The sequence below is a fragment of the Scaptodrosophila lebanonensis genome, unplaced genomic scaffold (assembly GCF_003285725.1).
Source record: "Scaptodrosophila lebanonensis strain 11010-0011.00,11010-0021.00 unplaced genomic scaffold, SlebRS2 tig00000098-arrow-pilon, whole genome shotgun sequence".
Taxonomy (NCBI): domain Eukaryota; kingdom Metazoa; phylum Arthropoda; class Insecta; order Diptera; family Drosophilidae; genus Scaptodrosophila; species Scaptodrosophila lebanonensis.
In genome coordinates, this window is record NW_022060568.1 from 3,424,053 (window position 1) to 3,445,099 (window position 21,047).

A 21,047-nucleotide genomic window follows, 5' to 3' on the forward strand; every position below is an offset into this window, starting at 1 on the left:
TGCCGGTTGTTTTGTAAAAATCTTTAATGGCACTAACAAAAAAATATCGAAATTGCGTTGCAGCATCAGTTATATATACAAGTATATATATATACAAATAATACTTATAATATAAATAGTGGTTAGCTGCACATTTTGGATAGGGTATGACGTATTCGGCATGCCGATAGTAACAATTTTTCTTGTTTAGATTAGTTTCAATTGGACTTTACAACGAAAAGCGGGCGATATAATGAATATATATACAAGTATATATATATATATTTATTATTATCTGAGTAATAATTACAAAAGTGCCTAAATTAGCGACAACAATTTAAAAATACATATAAACGAACGCGAAATTAAAAACAACAACAACGACAACAACAACAAAAGCAAAAAAAGAAAACAAAACCCAAAGTAAACAATAAATATAATATAAAAGATAAAGGAATCCATATGTTTAATACTAAGCCACACCTAGTTATGAAGCTGTGCTGTAGCGTAGCCAGAATGTCGGGATGGGTTAAAAATTCGATTTGCCATTTCCAAAGCGAACCACAATGGGTCCCAAGTATCCGTCCCGTCCTTCTGCCCTGAGACCAATCAGTTCATCCGAGTCTCACATAGCCTAGAAGCCTAGCCAGCTTGAAATACAATTTAGTAAAGGGAATTTCAAATACATACTACGAGTATATATACAAGTAGTTTAAAAGATTGTCGAACTCCCCAAATTTCAACATATAGTAATATACTTAGCATACGAGTGGAAGGGATTTGGAAGTGGCACCGAAGCCTCGGTGCACCGAAGCTAACAATTTTTAATGTTTTAATCAACTAGCTAGAATAAAGGTACCAAATTAAATTTCTTTCAGAGGCGATTTACGAGCAGTTATGTCCATTATAAGTAAAAACCCCGTACGATTAACTCACTCGGTCTGTGCCATGCATTTCAAAAAAGCAATTCCTTTCCTATTCTTCAGTTCGACCTATGCTAATTGATTTTTTATGTGCTAAACAATATTTAGGCTATGCATACAAGTATATGTGCTAAGAGGCATTCGAGTTTGTTTTTTTTTTGTAATTTTTTTTTCATTAACTTAATCCGTAGATGTCACGAAATTGAAGGATTATTGCTCGGTTTACGCGTTCGCATAAACTGTCTCTGCTGAATACCACACTGAATAGTCCCAGCCAATGCGAAGAACAGACACAGATTATACTATATTTAGTTATTCATTGATTCACTTACTTGATGACTGGTTGGTGTTGCTTGCTATTTTATGTGTGTGCCCACAGACGGCGTATAAGTACTTATATACTTATGTTCTTTACACATTTAAGGATTTCAACAAGGATCAAATTGATAATATTGTAATCAAACAAAAAAGTAACAACAACAGTTTCAGAACCAAAATACTTTAGAGTCTCCTTCCTAAAACCTATTACACAATACACAGTTTGTTAATTTGTTACTATCTAAGTAAAAATAAAACCATATTTTTAAACTAAAAAAAACACACACACAAGCAAGAACGTGTGCGCTTCTTGCCAACTTTCTATTTTAAAATATTATATGGAAATAGGATCACAATGCTCAGAAAATGGGTAAGTCTAATCGATCGAGAGGATCGACCAATTAGTGGATCCTGAATCGCCAATTTGACACTGAATTCTATTTCTGTTCCATATCCACAATGATTAGAAGATATCCAGCAAGAATTTATCGAAATGAGGAACGCACCCGACTTTCATTCCACATTGTCTAGCTTTTTGCTTAAGACGATTTATAAAATATATCAATACTTGATACAAAATTAGATGAATAATTATTGAAAACTATGCAATTTTTTCCAATTCTAACCATACATACAAGTATATATATTTATATACTTAAAATTTATTTATTCTACTATATTCTAAATTATATCGTAATTTTAGGACGTTTTATCGCAATTGAAAATCGACTGCGAGCGTTAACCGAATTGAACAATTTTGTAGCCCTTTGGTAAGGCCTTCTTTACGATAATTTGTAAATTGTATGTGTCCAATGGAAACGTTTAGAATGCTGCAGAAGTATTTTGGGGAGTCTACTCTATCAGGAACGCAAGTCTTAAAGTGTCGTCCATCCACCTTTGTTAACAACGCTAATATCGGAGAAGTAATCATTTCGCATTAGAGAGAGATAGCTGATGGATTGACTCAACAATGAAGATTCATACGCGCCAGATTTGGCTTTCTGTTTCCCAAACTTTAATGAGTTGATCTAGGCCGTAAGCAGTAGTTAGCTGAAGGAACTAAAGGCCGTCCCGCCCGAGCGCCGGACTAACATTTTGGCATTTCTGTTCTTTCTAATTTCGAATTTATTTATGTCTGTTATATCTTTTTAGAATTTAGTTTTTAAAATGTATGGTAACCGAAAAGTCCAATATAGAGTGAAATATGCATATTTTAATTATGATGATGACTTAAATGGTTTGGTGGGAAACGACAAGAAACTGTAAATGGAACGCGCTAAAGGACTAACTCCGCTAGGAATAGCGCTCCATCTCAATCGACATTTGTCAGAATACGGAAATCGAACTGAATATTAAAAATGTATTTATATTTTTATACTAAGCGGCCCTATTCTCATTGTTATAAACATACTATTCATACATACACATGTACAAGTATGTACAAGTAGATAGTATGTGCCTACATACAAGTATGGCTCCAGTGCTGATGACCGTCGGACGAACCTATCTATGTTCTTTGTGCGAGTATGTCTCAGAGTGTATTCGGGTTCAAATGTATCAATGGAAATCTATATGCTGCTTATCAGCAAACTCAACTCAACTCAACACAACAAAGCCTGCCCTGCCCCCTCCATCTAAAAAAGTTCGTTGAACTATTTGTATGCACTCTGATACCGATACCCCATTGAGCGTAGCCTACGTTTCCATTGCAGGTCCCTTGCCCGTGCCCGTGCCCGTGCCCCGTTCGCATTGGTCTCATAGGGTATGAACCTCTATTTATGGAAAATTTTATGGTCTCTGTGGCGCAATAGAAAGTACTCTTATGTCAGTGAAGACAAGTGCTGTACATTCTCCGATCTGATAAAGTTTGGAGTGATTACTTACTTGGGTCATACTGATTATTACACAGGCACTTTGAAGGTGTTGGTGTTGGTGTTGGTGTTGGTGTTAGTGCTCGTGTTGCTCTTGATGGGTCTTCAATATATGCATGCATATATGTATGTATGTAGCTCGACTAATTAGATAAGCGGATCTGAGAATTAGACCTCTGAGTTGAGCCTGCCCTTTGAACTTTGTATGCGATGCATCCATATAGCTCAGACACTAGCTCAGCAATCTTTCTAACACTTACTGCTGCTTCACACTATTCGAATCGTTAGCTAAAAAATAAGAACTATGTATGTGTAGGCATATATGTATGTACATATGTGTGTGTGTGTGTGTGTATGTGTTTGTGGGTATGCACGAACAAACACCCCACAGTGATTCCATTTAGGCATAAAAATAGAGAACGAATACGTGTATTGTGCGGAAGAGCACAATTCGGCTTTCTATGCTGGTGGCCCAAAATTTGAATATTTCGAGCTGAAGTGTGAGCGACCAGCTTGGTAAATATCTTGAGAAAGATAAAGATTGGCAAAAAGGATACTACCGGTATTCGTGCACACTACTCTATAAGCAAACATTCGTCGAACTGTAATTTTTTCTGTCAGGTACGAACCTCAAGTCATTTTTGCGCTTATCGAGCCGCGTTTTGCTTTCGAGCAACTTTTAATTATATGTATGTTTTTATGTATGTATGTATGTATGTATGTATATAGTAAACTTTCTTATCAAGCATTAACTGCAATTAATGTACACACACGCGCCCCAAACATACAAACACACTTGCCTGTGCCCTCAGCCTCATGCCTCATGCCTCATCAAAGTAATCAATGCAGAAGTAAGTCCAGCACCAGCACCAGCACCAGAAGCAGAAGCAGAATCAGAAACCGAAGCTCTGTATATGCATTTAATATAATCACACATTCACACAATCAAACATCGCACATACAATGTACATATACATACAAACGGAGAAAAGATTTTCAGATTCTAAGGCCTTGGATTCGCACAGCAACAACGAAACGCATTACTCTTGTACTATACCCTATACCCGATGGTTGAAAGGGTATACTGAAAGTCCGAATGCGTGCAACAGGCTGAAGGAGGCCCGTGCCAGAGATCCTATGTATACATATGCATATACTATATACTATATTGTATAACAGGTTGAATCAATTTAGACACGTCCCTCTGTACGAACATCGATTGATTATGGTTGGATATTGGTTTGTCTTTTGCATATATGGCCCCATTATTTGATATGCACAGATCATTTTTGGTGAAACAACGTAATTGCAACTACATACATTCAATAATTATCAGTTTTTCATATCGAAATAACGCTCTGAATGTACAAAAGTTTCATGAAATCGGAAGAGAAGGAAACGATCGGCCTTTAATGCTTATAAATTGTGAATACTCTGAAGTCTCGTCAACATCGTCGCCTTAGAAAACGATTGGATTTTTTCCCTTTATATCCAATGACGAATAAAATATTGATGAGGTGAGCAGATATAACCATGTCCGCTTGGAAAGTCCGATAAGGGACAAGCTTACGTATTTTTTTTTTTGACGTTGCACACCCACAATTTCCAGCGATCGAAAGAAGTTCCAGAAATAAATATAATATCTGTTTTCGTTCAAGTCCATGATGTACACGTAACATCGAGCGCATTCACCAGAGCACTATGATCACTGATCAGTCCCTGGCGAATTCAATGATCAATGATGCGATGATCATGATCACCAGATTTAATGATCACTAAAATGTATCACAAAAATACTACGATACACCAGCTTTGGTTTCTGCATTAATCGAAGCACTGCTGTTTACTTTATTTAAAACGAATATGTTGACGATATTGTCGAGATCAAACGATTCCAGTATAAATAAAAATATTGACAATACAAAATTACCGACTTAGTAGGTAATTTAAGCCTGAAAATAAGCTCCTTCGCTTCATCATTTCATAAAAATATTATTTACCATTCAAATGTAAATGTTTGTAGAAATGCGGTATTATTAGTGCTATTAAGATTTTAATTGTAAATGACAAAGAAGGTTTTTTTTTTTGAAAACCAAGAGGGATTTTAGTGAGGGGGGTCTCTAGTAATGTGTTTTTGTGTGTTTTATCTTGTTGGACTGCGCGATAGGAGACGGGTACAGGGTATACAAGAGTCGCACTTTATTCTATACTCTTTATTTGCCATTTCCAATAACAAAACTATTTACATAGTACCAAGCAATAGACCTTAGATTACAAAATTGTTTATATTGCAATTAATACAAATTATAACATTTTTCATAAACAAATAAGTACGTACATATGTATGTATGTATGTGTACGCCTTTGCGTAGAAAGATCGAGTAAATATGGGAATCCAAGGGTTTCTTCTTTCTTCCCCGCAATCTACATAGTACTATACGTATGTACATCCTACTTGTATATATGTATGTATGTGTATATGTACAGCTGTATGCCCATATAAGTGCATCTAAATATATGTATCTACATACATACTTGTATATACTTGTAAGTTGCTCCCTTTGTCCACACTTGTTTACACATTAGCGCATATATATGTACATACATACATACTCGCATGTACATAAGCACTATATGTACGTACATACGAGTATGTATGATTTTAATGCTAAAGAAGCCCCGTTCTTGTTTGGAATTTTTAATCAGTGGTTGTTACAATTTGTTTGCAAAAATTGCGAAGCCATAGTCTCTATGCCTCTCCGATTCGTGGTTTCATCAGTATTTTAATAGGAAGTATGGGACACGTGCATATATAAATGTGTACATATGTATATATATATATGTATGTCCATAGATAGATTCCAAGTGTTGAATTTAATTCATAAACCATGACAAACACTTTTTGTTTTTTTCGAATTATCAACCTTAAAATACGACAATTCAGCGACAATTTTTGGCAAATTTTAATGAAATCTGCTGACATATGACATGCATATGTACATACTTGTACATACAAATATATACATGTATGTATAGGTCCGGGACTAGTGTATTTATTAATTACATATTATGAAAGTTGCAGGAAAGAGCTATTAATAACACCAACACGATCAAAACGACCAAAGAAAGTTCAAGTACGCAGGCAAAGGCTGTCACTGGGATCCATAAATATGCAAATGCATGCACGCATATGTATGTAAATACGAGTATAGTAGTATATGGATTTAAATATAATTATTCACACATATGTACATACAAGTATATATATTATTTTGTATATACAATGCGCATACATGCAGAGGAGCTGGAGGTGCTGAGCTCGGGTCGAACACACCGATATGTCTTCTGATAATAGAAAGTATCACCCTCACCCTTCGATGTTCGCAGCCAGCTCGATGAGAGAGGAGAGCGTTCGAGAACAGTTAGAGTGCTATGTATGTACATATATATGTATGTACATACATACATATGTACGAGTACTAGCTAGGCTATTCCGAGCCCGGGAACAAACCACCCAGAGCGCCTCTGCTGGCAGGCTAGCTGGCTGGCTGGCTAGCTGGCTGACTGTCTAGCTGACAGGCTGACTGGCTGGTGACTGTGACAGCAGCAGCAGCAGCAGCAGCAGCAGCAACAACAACAACAACGACGACAGCGAATGCGGACGTTTACATACATACATATGTATGTATGTACAGATGTACATATGCACGTATGTACATATGGTTGAGCATGTGTCTGACAGCGCGAGGTATTTAAATTGTGAGTTTATGGAAAATGAGGCTTAATTCGAAGTCGGACGTCGCTGAATCCGTTTCGAGTGCAGTTCGGAATATTTTTTAGAGGCGAGAGTGCGTATTTCTATGAAATCAATTTCGTGAAAAGGAAACTCAGTGCAATTTTCGGTAACGAAGAGGTAAACCCGTCTTATCCTTCAAAAGTGCAATTGAAGCGAACGTGCCACAAACTCTATCGTGCAAAATAAAAAAATAATTAATATTGGAACAAATTGAGAAACATGCAAAAAATATACATACACTGGGAATAAGCAAACCTATTTTCAATATTGTTAATTTTTTTTTTCAATTTTGTTTGTTTTTTTATACATTTTTTTATGTGCCTTGAGCTTTTCAAGAGAATTGGTTTATACATAGATACCTATACATACACACATACCTATATACACATATAAATACTATATACATATTTCTTTAAAAAGCAAACATGCTTAACTCGCGTCCAATGATCGTTTCTCTTTCCATAGGGAAGACCGAGTAGGTCCGAGCCATGATGAGGACGATGAATCCTTGTCATGCATTGCGACTTTTAATTGGTGCAGTTTTCTGTTTCCTCCTCCTGGTGGGAAGCACAATTGCCGGTAAGTGATCATTTTTGTTATATACAAGTAGTATATATGTATGTACCATACATATATTAAGTTGTGGAAAATATTTGTTGCTTTTTATAAAGTTTAGATCGATCTGGAAAAAAAGACGAAACAAAATTCATTGTGCTTTGCAATAAAATATAATTTTTTTTAAATTTTTATTCTTATAATATACAAAATGTTTAATTTATTAAATACTTATAAGCAGCCATTTATTGTGTGCAAGAAATTTAGTATTCATACTTACTGCTTCCGTCTTTAGCTTATACTTGTACAAGTAAGTGATAAATTTCTAGAAAGCTTTTGCCGAAAACAAGAAGTCAACAAACACCCTGCTAATAGGTATTCTCAGTCAGTCTAATGAGACGTTATGAAATGTAATTGATTTAAAAATCTAAATTGATATTCTCACACGAGTGTAGTGGGTGGGAGAAGACCACAAAATCTTAAGACGCGGTATTGCTGGACCTTTAATTTGGTAATGCGCGACGCTTCCTGTTTATGCTTTCAATATACTATAGGACCAGCCTAACATACTTGTAGTGAGCAGGGCAACTTTATGGTACTTAAACCATTTATCTGATTTGTATTTATACAATGAAGCATTATTTTCATCAAAATGAGCGCTTGTCTGCCTTTTGATTGAAATGAATTGAGCTACTCGTACGCGTACCATATGCGTTGACAGCCAGTGGATGTTGTTTTTGAAGAAGTACCGGCATCGCTTCGACCCATGCACACATGTACAAGTATAGTACGCGTACGAATTAGTGTAACGCGTTGAAAGCTTAGGGCACTTCCCATACAATACAACTAGACAAACATGATGACAATCAAATAAAATACAAATATATACAAGTATATGCATATATGTATGTTTTCAAATGACTCGTTGCAGATGGCAGCTGCAGCAAAGGATGCCCCCAATGTAAGTGATCTTTTTATTTTGTACGCTCTTGATGAACACGTCCGTGACTTGAAGCTTTGTTCCACACTTTATAGCTGATAATGGCCTCTTGAAGTATACACCGGGTAATGTCTACGACTATGCATTCGACAGCATTCTAACGGTTGGCCTGAGCTCAGGCCTCGTGACTGAGGCGGACGACACCAGTCTCAAAGTGACGGGCTCGGCAAAGATCTTCGCCCAGGGCAACTGCGGCTACACGCTACAGCTGGGCGCCGTAAAGGTCAGCAACACCAAGGAGTCGGTGGAGAAGAAAATCCTCAGCAACATACAAAAGCCCGTGCACTTCACACTGGCCAGCGGCCAGGTTGAGCCACAAATCTGTACGGATGGCAGTGATTCAGCCTACTCGTTGAACATTAAGCGCGCCATCATCTCTCTGCTGCAGTCGAGCACCGCTGGGGAGAACGAGGTTGATGTTTTCGGCCAGTGCCCTACGCACACATCGACCTCTAAGGTGGGCAACGCCGAAGCCATTACCAAGGTGCGCAATCTGAACAAGTGCGCGCATCGCGAGCAAATAAACAGCGGTCTGGTCTCTGGAGTCGTAAACGAGAAGGCGGGCATTCGCTCCTCACTGCTGCTGCAGGCCGACTATACCAAGGAGTCGAAGATTGAGCGTGGCGTGGTGTCAAATGTGCACCTGGTGGAGCTGTACAAATTCACTGGCACCACCAAGGGCAACTCTGATGTTAGCGCCAAGGTTGTGACCAATCTTGTTCTGAAGTCTCCAGCTGGTTCGCCAGGTGCTGCTCCGGCTACTGGCTCGCAGACTGCCAGCATTATCTTCCAGAAACCCGAGACCTACACAGCGAAAAACATCAACGCCTTAAAGACAGCTCTATCGGAACTGGTGGACCTGACAAGCGATTACGTGAAGAAAGACAGTGCCAAGAAGTTTGTGGAGCTCATCCGCTTGCTGCGCAGTGCCGACACTGATACCCTCTTGGAGCTGGCTGGCTTTCCCCACCCAAACAAGGAACAGGCCCGTAAAGTCTACCTGGATGCACTTTTCCGCACCAACACCGCAGAGTCCGCGCGTGCAATACTGAAGCAAATTAACAAGCTGGACGATCGTGAAAAGGTTATTGCCATATTGTCATTGAATCTTGTTGAGACTGTTGATAAAGATACAGTAAGTCTTGCGGCCAACCAACTAACTCCCAACGCTCGCAAGGAACTTTATTTGGCTGTGGGTAGCCTGGTCTCCAAGTACTGCGCCCGCAATGGTTGCGAGCAAAGCGATATTGACGCGGTTGCCAAGAAGTTCGCCGATGGCCTGAAGGGTTGCAAAGCCAACACAAAGAAGGATGAGGAACGTATTGTGTACGTCCTGAAGGGTATTGGCAATGCCAAGCAGTCATCTGATAATGTGGTCAATGCTTTGGCTCAATGTTCTTCGCCTGGCCCCTCTACTCGCATACGCGTTGCCGCTTTGCAAGCCTCCTCGGCCATTGGATGCAATGCACAACTGCGTGCCAAGGCCCTGGAAGTACTAAAGAATCCCAACGAAGACTCTGAGCTGCGTATTGAAGCCTATTTGAGTGCAATTACTTGCCCGACTGCAGAAGTAGCCAATGAGATTGCAGAAGTTGTGAACAACGAGAAGGTATATCAAGTGGGTGGATTTATTGCATCTAGTTTGAAGGCCATTCGCGACTCAACGGACGCTACACGCGAAGAACAGCGTTATCACCTTGGAAACATCCGCGTGACCAAGCAGTTTCCCAGAGATTATAGACGCTACAGTTTCAACAATGAAGTTTCCTACAAATTGGATGCCTTGGGTCTGAGCGCTAGCTCTGATTACAAGCTGATTTACTCACAACAGGGCTTCTTGCCTAGATCTGCCCGCTTGAACGTGACAACCGAGATCTTTGGCACCAACTTCAATGTGTTCGAGGCCAGCATACGGCAGGAGAATCTTGAGAACGTACTGGAATACTATGTGGGACCCAAGGGTTTGCTGAACAAAGACTTTGATGAGATTGTCAAAATGATTGAAGTTGGTAATGCTGGCGTTGGAGGTCGTGCCAGACGTTCCATTGCAGATGATGCCGCCAAGGTTTCCAAGAAGTACAAGACTTATGGTAGCAAGAACACACACGACCTGAACTTAGATCTATCTCTGAAGCTCTTTGGCTCTGAGCTTGCCTTCCTCAGCTTGGGAGACAATGTGCCCAGCTCTCTGGACGACATTATCAAAACATTTTCCGAGGTCTTCGAAAAGGCTAAGAAGGAGCTGTCTTCATTTGAAAAGGAGTTCTCGTGGCATCATCTCTTCCTCGATACCGAGTTCGCCTATCCTACGGGTGTTGGTGTGCCCCTAGAGTTCTCAGCTCAGGGCTTCGTGGCAAACAAAGTTGACTTTGGTATTAATGTCGATGTAAATGCTATACTGGAGCAGGATTGGCAGCGTGCCACCTACCGTTTGAAGGCCGTACCCAGCGTTGATGTGAACGTGAATGTGCAACTCGGTTTCAATGCTCAGGTGCTGGCATCCGGACTGCGAGTTACCTCCACTGCTCATTCTGCCACGGGAAGCGACGTCAGCGTCGGCCTCATCAAGGGCGCCGAAGGCTTCAATGTCGATGTGCAACTGCCGCGTGAAAAACTTGAGTTGATTGATATTGAAATAGCAACGGAGTTTTATGTGGCCGAGCAGGGCAAGCCACTGAAATCGGTACCTCTGAAGACTGCCAAGAAGCAACAAAAGAGCAGTGGAAATGAGGCCTGTTTCACCCCATTGGAGGTTGTAGGCGTAAAGCTTTGCGCTATTAGCTCAACTGTTTCGGATCTGAGCAGCGGCAAAGTGTCTTCAGGCGATACCTTCAATTTGGCCCAGCCCTTCTCCGCTTCGGTATATGTGGTTACCGAACGTAAGTTCAACTTCAGAGGATCACATACAGTTCAGCAGGGTGTTAGCCAGCAATGGAAGCTAGACTTCAGCACGCCCGGCTCGAAAGTTTCGCATGATACCAGTCTGACTTTTGAGCTAGGTTCCAAGCCACGCACCTATGGTCGTCTTTCCCTCGACAATCCCCAATATCAATTTGCACTTGAAGCTGGCATCAACAACGATCAGCGGGAACTGGTTCTCTATGGTCAGTATGAGCAGGACAAGAACATCAGAAAGAGCAAGATTGGCTTCCTTAAAAATGGCAACGAGTACAAACCAGTCATTGAGGTGCAGGATCAGAATGGTGTGAGCAACAGCATTAATGGCTATCGAGCCGATGGCAAGGTAGTGGTACAGAAAACTGGCGATAAGCAGTCGCGCTTTAGCTTCGAAAACTTCCAAGTGACGGGTCCCTCCAATGAACGCGTCGTAGTCAATGGTTGGGCCGATGTGGGCCAAGCATCACTGAACTCTGAACTTCGCATTGCTCCCGGTCAGGAGTCCTATTTCGTGAAAGGCAACTTCAAGCTCGAGGGTGGTCAATATGCTGCTGGTCTCTTTATCAACGATGAGCGTCAGCCCGACAATGTGTATGGAGGTTCAGCTCAACTTTCGGTTGCTGATCAAGCCTACGCTTTGAAGGTGACTGGCAAAGCAGTGGCCTGGACTTTGGATAGCGCAACAGATCTACAGTACTCCAAGCCTGAAGGCTCAAGCAGCGTGAGGTCCAGCACTTTCTCACAGGAGCTGTCGGTGAAGAATAAGAACAAGCCAGTTGGTGCAGTCAAGGTAAAGGCATCTAGCGATGTAAACAAATTCCAGCTAGAAGCAGAAGCTTCTCGTGAACAGAAGGTCGCATCTTTAAATGTCAAATATGAAAGCAATCAGCGCTCGGTGCATGACTATGCTTTGGAGGCCAATGCCAAACTAAATAAGCATTTCATCGATGTCCTAGCCAAGTGCGATGTGAATGGAAATCTTTATGTAATTGATAATGTTGTAAAGACTAGCTGGGGTACTTCATTGACTGCCAAGGGTGAATTAGGCCAACGATACACGCCTCAGGATGTACACATAAATCTGCAGGGCAGCGCTCAGCTCAGCAACAAGGATAAGCCAACACAATGGATACTCAAAGTCATTGGAACCCCTGAGAAAACAAACAGTGAACTGCGCGTCAGTCGCGACAATGCCGAGCTCGTCAAGTTCACCGGAGAGTCGCAACACCCACAAGACAAAGTCTCAGCTGCTAAGGTGAACTTGATCGTCAAGAATTTGTTAACGGCCAAAGGCGACTTCAAGTTGGCCAAAAATGGCAAAGGTGATCTGACTGCCACCATTGAAACCCAAAAGACTGAACCCAAACATAAGGTTGATATTGACACGAAATTCCATATACAAGCGCCCAAATACGACATTGAGACAAGCATTACGCTCGACAGCGACAAAAAAATCCACCTGAAATCCGAAAACAACATTGATAAGCTGAAATTCTCCACAAAGAATGTGCTTACGGCTCTGGACAAGAAAGTCTCCTTCGATGCTAGCGGCAGCGTGAAAGGCGAGTTGCGCACCAATGGCGAAATTCAGGGTAACTTTGCACTAACCGCCCCCGATGGACGCGTTGTAGATGGCAGTATTAACCGCAAGACGAGCGCAAATGCCAAGACTGGCATTTCTCAGAGCAACATAGATCTGCAAGTCAACGATCAAGATCCCACCAATGGCAAGAAGCGTTCAATAGTGCTTAAGAGCAAGCTGGATGTTGCAAAGAACAAAGATATATCTGCTAACAATCAGCTGACGTATACCGATTTTGATGGTCAGGAAACTGAGGTGAAAAGCCACATCAAGACTGTGAAAAATGGTCCCAAATCGACTCTTGATGCAGGCGTGTCTGCACGCAGCAATCTCCTCTCCCAACCCATCGACATCTCCGTTGTGCTTGAGGAATACCCTGATCAAGGTGAATCGGTAGGCCGTGTTTCGGGAAAATATGGCAATCGCGTAACAACCAATGTCAATGGCAAATATAACTTGGGCGACTCCAGCACGCCCGCCACCTTTGAGATTCAGGGAAATTTGCAAGTGCCTGAGACCGGCATCAAGTCGTTGCAGTTAAGCGCAAATGGCAAGTTCCTGAAACCCGCTGTAGAAATTGGTAATGGTGCCTATGTTTTGGAACTGTTCGTCGATGGTAAAACGGGCAGTGGCCAGTTTGTTCGCCTTAACACTGACTGGAAGGGCTCAAATCAGGAGGGCAGCTACAAATTAGAAGCACAAACCAATAACATGGAAGCCCCTCTGAAATTTGATGGCTCATACCAGCGTGAACAGGCGGGCAGTCTGAGGGAAGGCGATATCAATGGCAAACAGAAGTTTGCTTTTAATATAAACTACGCAGACAAGTACTTGAAATCCAGTGCTGATCTGAGCTATGCTGCTGCTGAAACAGCCACACTACGCTTGAACCTGGACACAAGTGTGGAGGGCGTCAAGAACATCGAGGTTAATTTGCGCAGTCACAAGGCAGTTGAGGACACGTACGTTATCGCTGCACAGGCCAAGCAGGATGGAAAATCCTATGCTCTAGACACTAAGCTCTATCGCTCCTCACACAAGAAGGGCTTTGATATTAGTGTAACGTTGCCTCAAGGCCAGCCCATAGTGTTGGTGGCCATTGTAGAAATTTTGGGTGAGCGCAAGGCCAAGTTTGCATTGGACATTCAAAATCTGATTGATCTGGATTTAAAAATCAACACGGAATCCGCCTACAATAATATCGATGACTTCTACATTACGAACCAATGGACCTCGAAGAAACTGAAACTAGACAACTATGATCTGGATGTGCGCGGCCAGGGCAAGGCCATCACTGCACAGCTTAAGAATGCTCAGGGACAAGTATTTTCGGGTACAGCCACGTACACGCTAAAGAAGGAGAAAAATAAGTCCATCATTGAGGGCCAGGGCCAGGTGCAATATCAGGGCAAGTCACACAGCGGTAACTTCAAGCTGACACACCAACTCTACGAGCTGGCGACCGAAAAGGAAGTTGGCTTCTCCTACACCGTCAATGGTAACTTTGGACCTAAAAATGGAGTTTCCACGCTGAAGATAACAAACAAGGAGTTTAACACGAAGCTTTCCGTCTGCGAGGAGAAGAAGCAATGCACCAATGTTCAGGTACAATCCATCATCACAGCCGACGAACAAAAACTGGACTCTGTACAGCATGCAGTGATCGTTCTAGTGGATCTGCGCGAGCTGGGCTACCCCTACGAATTCGAACTAAAATCCAAGACGACACGTCAAGGCTTCAAATACCAATACAATCTCGATAGCGCCATTGTGTCCGGCAATAACAAGAAGTACCAGCTGACAGCTAATGTGGTTCCCACCTCATTAATTGTAACGCTCGTGCTGCCCAGCAGGGAGGTTGTTTTCGAAACCACCCAGCAGATACCCACGGATAACAAGGTCTTTGGCCATTATGAGCTATCGGCTGCATTCTACATTGACAAGGCGAACCGTCCAAATGATGTAGCTCGCGTTGTGGCTGCCGTGGACGTTGGTGGTGTGGAACGCATTGCCGTCAATGCCAAGGGTCAAGTGAAGCTGGAACATCCAACCATTCGTCCACTCGTCATCTCGGGTAGCCTCGGTGCGAATCGCGAACAGCGTTTCGTCAACACTGAAGTAACCATTGACATCTTCCGCACCCCCGATCAAAAGATCATTGCCTCCAGTGAATTGCGTGATACTCAAGGACAAAATGGCTTTAACATCACCTCGCGTCAGCAGCTTCGCTCCACTGGTCTGCAATTACAGTACGAGCTGAACGCTCATTCTGCCTTTAATACTAAGACCACCGAATTCAGCAGTGGTGCCGAGCTGCAAAGCGCCACCAGCGAACTAAAAGTTGGTGCCTTCGTCATCGCCAACAAGGAACGCTTGGAGGTCTTAGTCAACGCCCTGGACGAACAGATTCTGCATATTGCCGGCAACTTCAATACTCAGAAGAGCATTGTTAAGCTCAACACTAAGCTGCAAGCATTTGGACAAAAGCCTGTGGAAATCACTTCTGAGGTGCACCCAACACTAGCCAAGATCACTGTTAAGCGTCAGGGTCTTGTTGATGCCAATGCTGAGGTCAAACTTGGCAAGGAATTCAAGTTCGATATTGTCGGCAGCGGTAAGCCATTGTTTAATGGACGTGTTGCTCTCGATGCAGCTAATTTCCTGCAGACCACCTACAAATCGAATGACCAGGATGTCGACGGTTTCCTGGTAGGAATTACTTATAATTAATATATTTTTAAATGGCAGATGAGTTACAGTTTTTTTTGAATTGCAGAAATCTGCGGAGGCTGAAATCAAACAAGAGACTGAAGTCGTTACGCAGAAGATTAAGCAGCGTTTCGAAAAACTGCGTCAGCGAGTTGAAGAGCAAGTTAAATTGGCCAAGGAGAGTACCCCAGACTTCCAGAGGCTGAAGGACAGCTATAACTCCAATGCCAAGGCAATTGTCAAGGAACTGGAAAGCGACCCATCATTGGCGCCCATTATTAATGCCATGTAAGAATTTTTAAAATAATTTCTTAATTATTTATTATAAATTATCATCTAAGCGCTCCAGTGCTCTATATTTTTGTAGAAATCATATATGTAGTTTGAGGCTATTAAGTGTGTTATATTTATGTACATCTTTCAATTGAATTCCAGCCAAAATTGGTACGAGAAGATTGAAAAAATCATCGACCAAATTACCAAGACTTCATCGGCAACGTTCGAAAAATTACAGAAGACTGTCGTTGAGCTGTACGAACAGGCGCAAACCGTTTGGAGAGACTCATTGCTTAAGACATGGGAAGAGATTGTAGTTGCTGCGACCAAGCTGGTTGGACAGGCCCGCATCGAAATTGTAAATGCATACACGAAAGCCTTACAACAAATTTTGGAAGTTCTCGAGAAATACGGCCCGGAACTAAAGAATTATGGCAAAGCGATTAAAGAAGCCATCAAACCACTGAGTGAAGCGGCCCAAGAACTATTCAAGGTTACAATATCTGCCACCGAAGAGTTGATTCAGGATCTCAAAGAATATCTGGAGAAACTGCCCACATTCGATGCCATTCGTGATGAGGTAGCAGACAAGCTGCAGAAGCTCCAACTGGTAGAGAAGACGCTGATTTTCCTCAACAATGTCTTCGATCAACTGCAAATTCTGCCACAGACACCTGAAACCACCGAATTACTGCAGAAGGTACATGAGTATTTGGAAAACAAACTGAAGCGACAGCCCGTCAACGATGAACAAGTGCTCGAAGAGCTGGCTAATCTGCTGCTCAAGGCACTGCGCTCCATTTGGGCAGCCATTGAGACTAATGCACCAGCCGGCGTCCCCGGCGCAGCCAGTGGTGATCTGCAGGCCTGGTTCGGCTCGCTACCCAGCACTGCGGATACACTCATCAAGTTGCCCTCACTATTATCCTTCCGCGCTAGTGTCATTAACTTCCTGCTTAACGAGAACTGGGACAACGTCTTCAGCAAGAATCTGTTCCAATCGTGGGTCTTCTTCCAGGACTTTGAACTGCGCGGTCACATTGTCGATGGCCAACACATCTTCACATTCGATGGCCAGCACTATGCCTATCCAGGCAATTGCAAATTGATTTTGGCGCAGGACAGTGTTGATAACAACTTTACTGTCGTCGCTCAACTGAACAATGGAAAACTGAAGGCAATCACCCTGGCCGATCGTGATGGCAACTTCGTCGAGGTTGCCGATAATGTCGCTCTGAAGGTAAATGGCAAACCTGTGGAATATCCACAGAACTTGCCTGGAATTCACGCTTGGCGTCGCTTCTACACGGTCCATTTGCATTCGGAATATGGAGCAACCGTTATGTGCACCACAGATCTTAAGGTCTGTCACATCCATGTCAATGGTTTCTACACAAGCAAGACCCGAGGTCTGCTGGGCAATGGCAATGCAGAGCCCTATGATGAATATCTGCTCATTGACGGCACTCTGGCCACTGATTCTGCTGCTCTTGGCAATGATTATGGTCTGGGCAAGTGCCCTCCTGTTGCATTCGATATTGGACAGGTTGATAGTCCAGTACGCGCTGATATTTGCAGTAAAATCTTTGGTATTGAGTCACCATTGTCGCTAAGCTTCTTGGCCTTGGACTCAAAACCGTATCGCAAGGCCTGTGACATTGCTGTACAAAAGGTTGCCGAGAAGGACAAGGAAGCTGTCGCCTGTACCTTTGCTTTGGCCTATGGATCTGCTCTGAGATTCCAAAATAAGTGGGTCGTGCTGCCAACTGCCTGCCTGAAATGCGCCGGTCCCGCTGGTCAACGTGAGCTCAATGAGGAATTCACCGTTAAGATACCGACCAACAAAGCCGATATCGTATTTGTCGTCGATGTGAACGTCAAACCTGTAGTGTTAGCCAATCTCATTGCCCCAGCCATAACTGAAATACGTGAATCGCTCAAGTCCCGTGGCTTCTCCGATGTCCAAGTCGGTGTTGTTGTCTTCGATGAAACAAAACGCTACCCCGCTCTCCTCACCAGTGACAATGGAAAAATCAACTACAAAGGCAATGTAGCCAATGTGCAGTTGAATGGACCGAAGAACTTCTGCGACAACTGCGTTGAACAAATCATAACTGAGAAGCGCATTCTAGAGCTCTATAATGCTCTGGAGCGTTTGATTAAGAATGTTGTGCCACAGGCCGATGAGAAGGCGTTCCAATTGGCTTTAGACTACCCATTCCGTGCTGGCGCGGCCAAGAGCATCATTGGAGTGCGCAGCGACTCGCTCGAGTACAACAATTGGGTAAGTTGGGGCCGAAAGCGTTCACACATCGTTCAAAAATTTTAAACATTGTATTCCAAATTGCAGTGGAAATTCGTACGTGCCCAAATTATAGGAACTGTGACTAAATTCGACGGCGCTTTGCTGCATCTGATTGCACCAGTAAAAGGATTCTCCTTGGAGGGTGTACAAGCCGAAAAATTAGTTGGTAAGTAGTCAGTTATAATCAGTAATACGTCGACATGAGTCCTAACTAACATTTACATGCAATATTCAAGGTTTTAACTCGCGTCTGGTGGCCACAGTCGATGGCAAGGATAACAAGAAGCGCGCGAAACTGCAGTTCGATAATGATATGGGCATTGACTTTGTACTAAACAACGGCGGCTGGGTGTTTGCCACACAGAACTTTGAAAAATTGAAGGCCCCAGAGCAAAAGAAGGTTCTCAACCAGGTCACAACCTCCATTGCTGATACACTTCTCAAGACCGAAATAGTTAGCGATTGCCGCTGCCTGCCCGTCAATGGTCTTCATGGCCAACACAAGTGCGCCATTAAATCCTCGAGCTTTGTGCCCAACAAGAAGCCGAAGGCAGCGTAAAACCTTTGTCCGGTTCTAACTTTTGGAACACAATCTAATTTTTGATATGCAAAATGTTGTAATGCTTAGATTGTAAAACAATACATAAATAAAATTAAAAATATAAATTATAATAATAGCTTAAATTGTATTATTGAAGATACGCGATTATAATTGTCGACTCATATAAAAAAGCATATAAATCTTAAATCTATACAAGTATATAAACATATGCACATATGTATATGTAGGTCTTAAATCTATGTATATACATATGTACATACATATGTATGCCTTAAATCTATATATGTAGATACATATGTATGCATGTAGTATGTATATAGTATAAATCTGAAATCTATATATGTATGTACATATGGATGTACTTGTATATACAAATCTCAGTGTTTGTCCGCAATTGGCTCCGAAATTACTGAACCATCTTAATACATATTTTCCCCTTTTCCCATATTTGTTCCAACTTAGTACTTAGAATGAAAGGTTTTATCACAATTAATAGCCTATGTACATATGTATGTATGTATGTGTATGTATGTATGTATATATTTTTGTTGGTTTCGTTCAATAGCAGAATGAGCTTATTTTGCTTGAGTTGCCCGACTCATGAAATGCGAAAAACAAGAAAATTCATTAAATGTGATCTGCACCGAATAGAGTCACCGTCATTTATAGCTTCCGGAATGTAATTGGACACGCAGAAATAAATCAGATTCGCTCTCAACACGAAAGATGGCCTGCTGAGCCACAACAACGCGTGCCTGCACTGCCTGAGCCACCTTGTATATAAATATGCGTGCGGGTGCATACATATGATGCAGCCCTGGTTTCGCATTTTTAAATTTTGGACTTCCCCTGGCATTCGTAAACAGTATACGCAAATACATACATACATATAATGCTTAACAAGAGAGGATGCTACACCCGAGCAAGCCCGACAATGAAATACTCTGAGTAACATATGTACATTAATCAGCCTACAACAGAAGCAAAAAGAGAGAACCCCTGCAGTAGTTTGTGTACGTAGAATTGGCCCATTTGGATGTAGTAGAGAATTATATGTACATATATTGATTGCGTGTGCAAAGTTTGGTTTATACATATGTACATATTTTATGGGTGAGATGGTGAGATGCTTCTTTTTTCCTGATACTTTGCTCAAGCCCTATAACCTTTTTACATTTCGGATACAGGGTATAAAATTCAAAGGGCACTCATCTTTTATTCGAAAACTACACGGTACTTAAACGAGAATGCACTGCTAGACAAGTGGGCAAAGCTAGTAGTATACTAACATATTTACTTCTGATATCAGCATACTTTCCCATAATTCACTTATTATATATGTATGCATATGCATATAATTTATCGCTGCTTTGGAATCATCCAGCTATACATCCAGCGGGTGTTTCTATTCAAATACGAGTCCCAGGACTCACGACGATTTTGTAATTGTTTTGTTTTCTTCCAAATTGAACACAACTCTTTGAACTTTGCCACGCATTCGTCTTAGCTCAATCTGCTGGTTCAAATGACTGACCAAAGAGAATAGAGAAGCCAGCGCGGTTCCAAATAGTCCCAGCATCTTTAAAAAGCAATTTAAAAATTTCAATGGACCATTTCTTTTTCATGTGAGTTTGCTATGGCCATGGAAAATTCTCTAAAAAGGTTTTTCTCTTGTAAGTCAGCTGATGCATATTTTTCCTGAAGGCACTTAGCTTCCTCGCAATACGAAAAAAGGGCAACATCAAAATTATTTGCAACAGGTATATATACATGGTTGTACGTGTATGTGCATATTTAAATACCTTAAGCTCGTCTCACACCAGTTCTAGATATTTGCCAGAACTACGATTATACTTCATTTCACTGTAAGTCTCATACTGCTTTTGTCGTACGACTTCAAGGCTTGCCATAATTTCCCGCTTCGTGTCGCCCATAGCATGAAGCTGATTCTGTTAAACAAAGATACATACATACATATGTATGTATGTACTACATAGCAAAAACGGGTCTGCGTAAAATTCGCACCTTGATGTCCAAAACAGTGGCGTGAGTTTACCGAAGCTCATCCATATGGGAAATTTCCTCCATGTATTCAAAAACCCTTCTTACAAGTCTTTTAATGCCATTTCCAATAACGCTCTTGGTAATGTACCGACCCGTATTCATCATTTACATATATTTCTTCATATAAAAAAGCGTTAACGAAAGCGTTTTACACCGGCTTCGGTATTATTATGATTTTTCTTTTGGCTACTTCCATATGTTTTACACAG

General features: G+C 41.8%; 1 protein-coding gene across 1 annotated transcript; it reads left to right on the forward strand.

The window, feature by feature from the left end:
* The first annotated feature begins 6,878 nt into the window (after positions 1-6,878).
* On the forward strand, positions 6,879-18,889 carry LOC115627996 (apolipophorins). Its single transcript, XM_030523893.1, has 8 exons — positions 6,879-7,004; positions 7,353-7,466; positions 8,374-8,403; positions 8,478-15,631; positions 15,699-15,919; positions 16,067-18,191; positions 18,258-18,378; positions 18,449-18,889. The coding sequence occupies exons 2-8, from the start codon at positions 7,376-7,378 to the stop codon at positions 18,769-18,771; spliced, it is 10,065 nt and encodes a 3,354-aa protein (XP_030379753.1). The 5' UTR covers positions 6,879-7,004; positions 7,353-7,375; the 3' UTR covers positions 18,772-18,889.
* The last annotated feature ends 2,158 nt before the right edge of the window (positions 18,890-21,047 follow it).

Bases quoted from the DNA above. Each gene is read 5' to 3' on its own strand.
- LOC115627996 (XM_030523893.1), top strand. From the start codon at position 7,376: ATGATGAGGACGATGAATCCTTGTCATGCATTGCGACTTTTAATTGGT. The intron at 7,467-8,373 runs GTAAGTGATCAT...GACTCGTTGCAG, and splicing joins GGTGGGAAGCACAATTGCCG to ATGGCAGCTGCAGCAAAGGA. The intron at 18,379-18,448 runs GTAAGTAGTCAG...GCAATATTCAAG, and splicing joins ACAAGCCGAAAAATTAGTTG to GTTTTAACTCGCGTCTGGTG.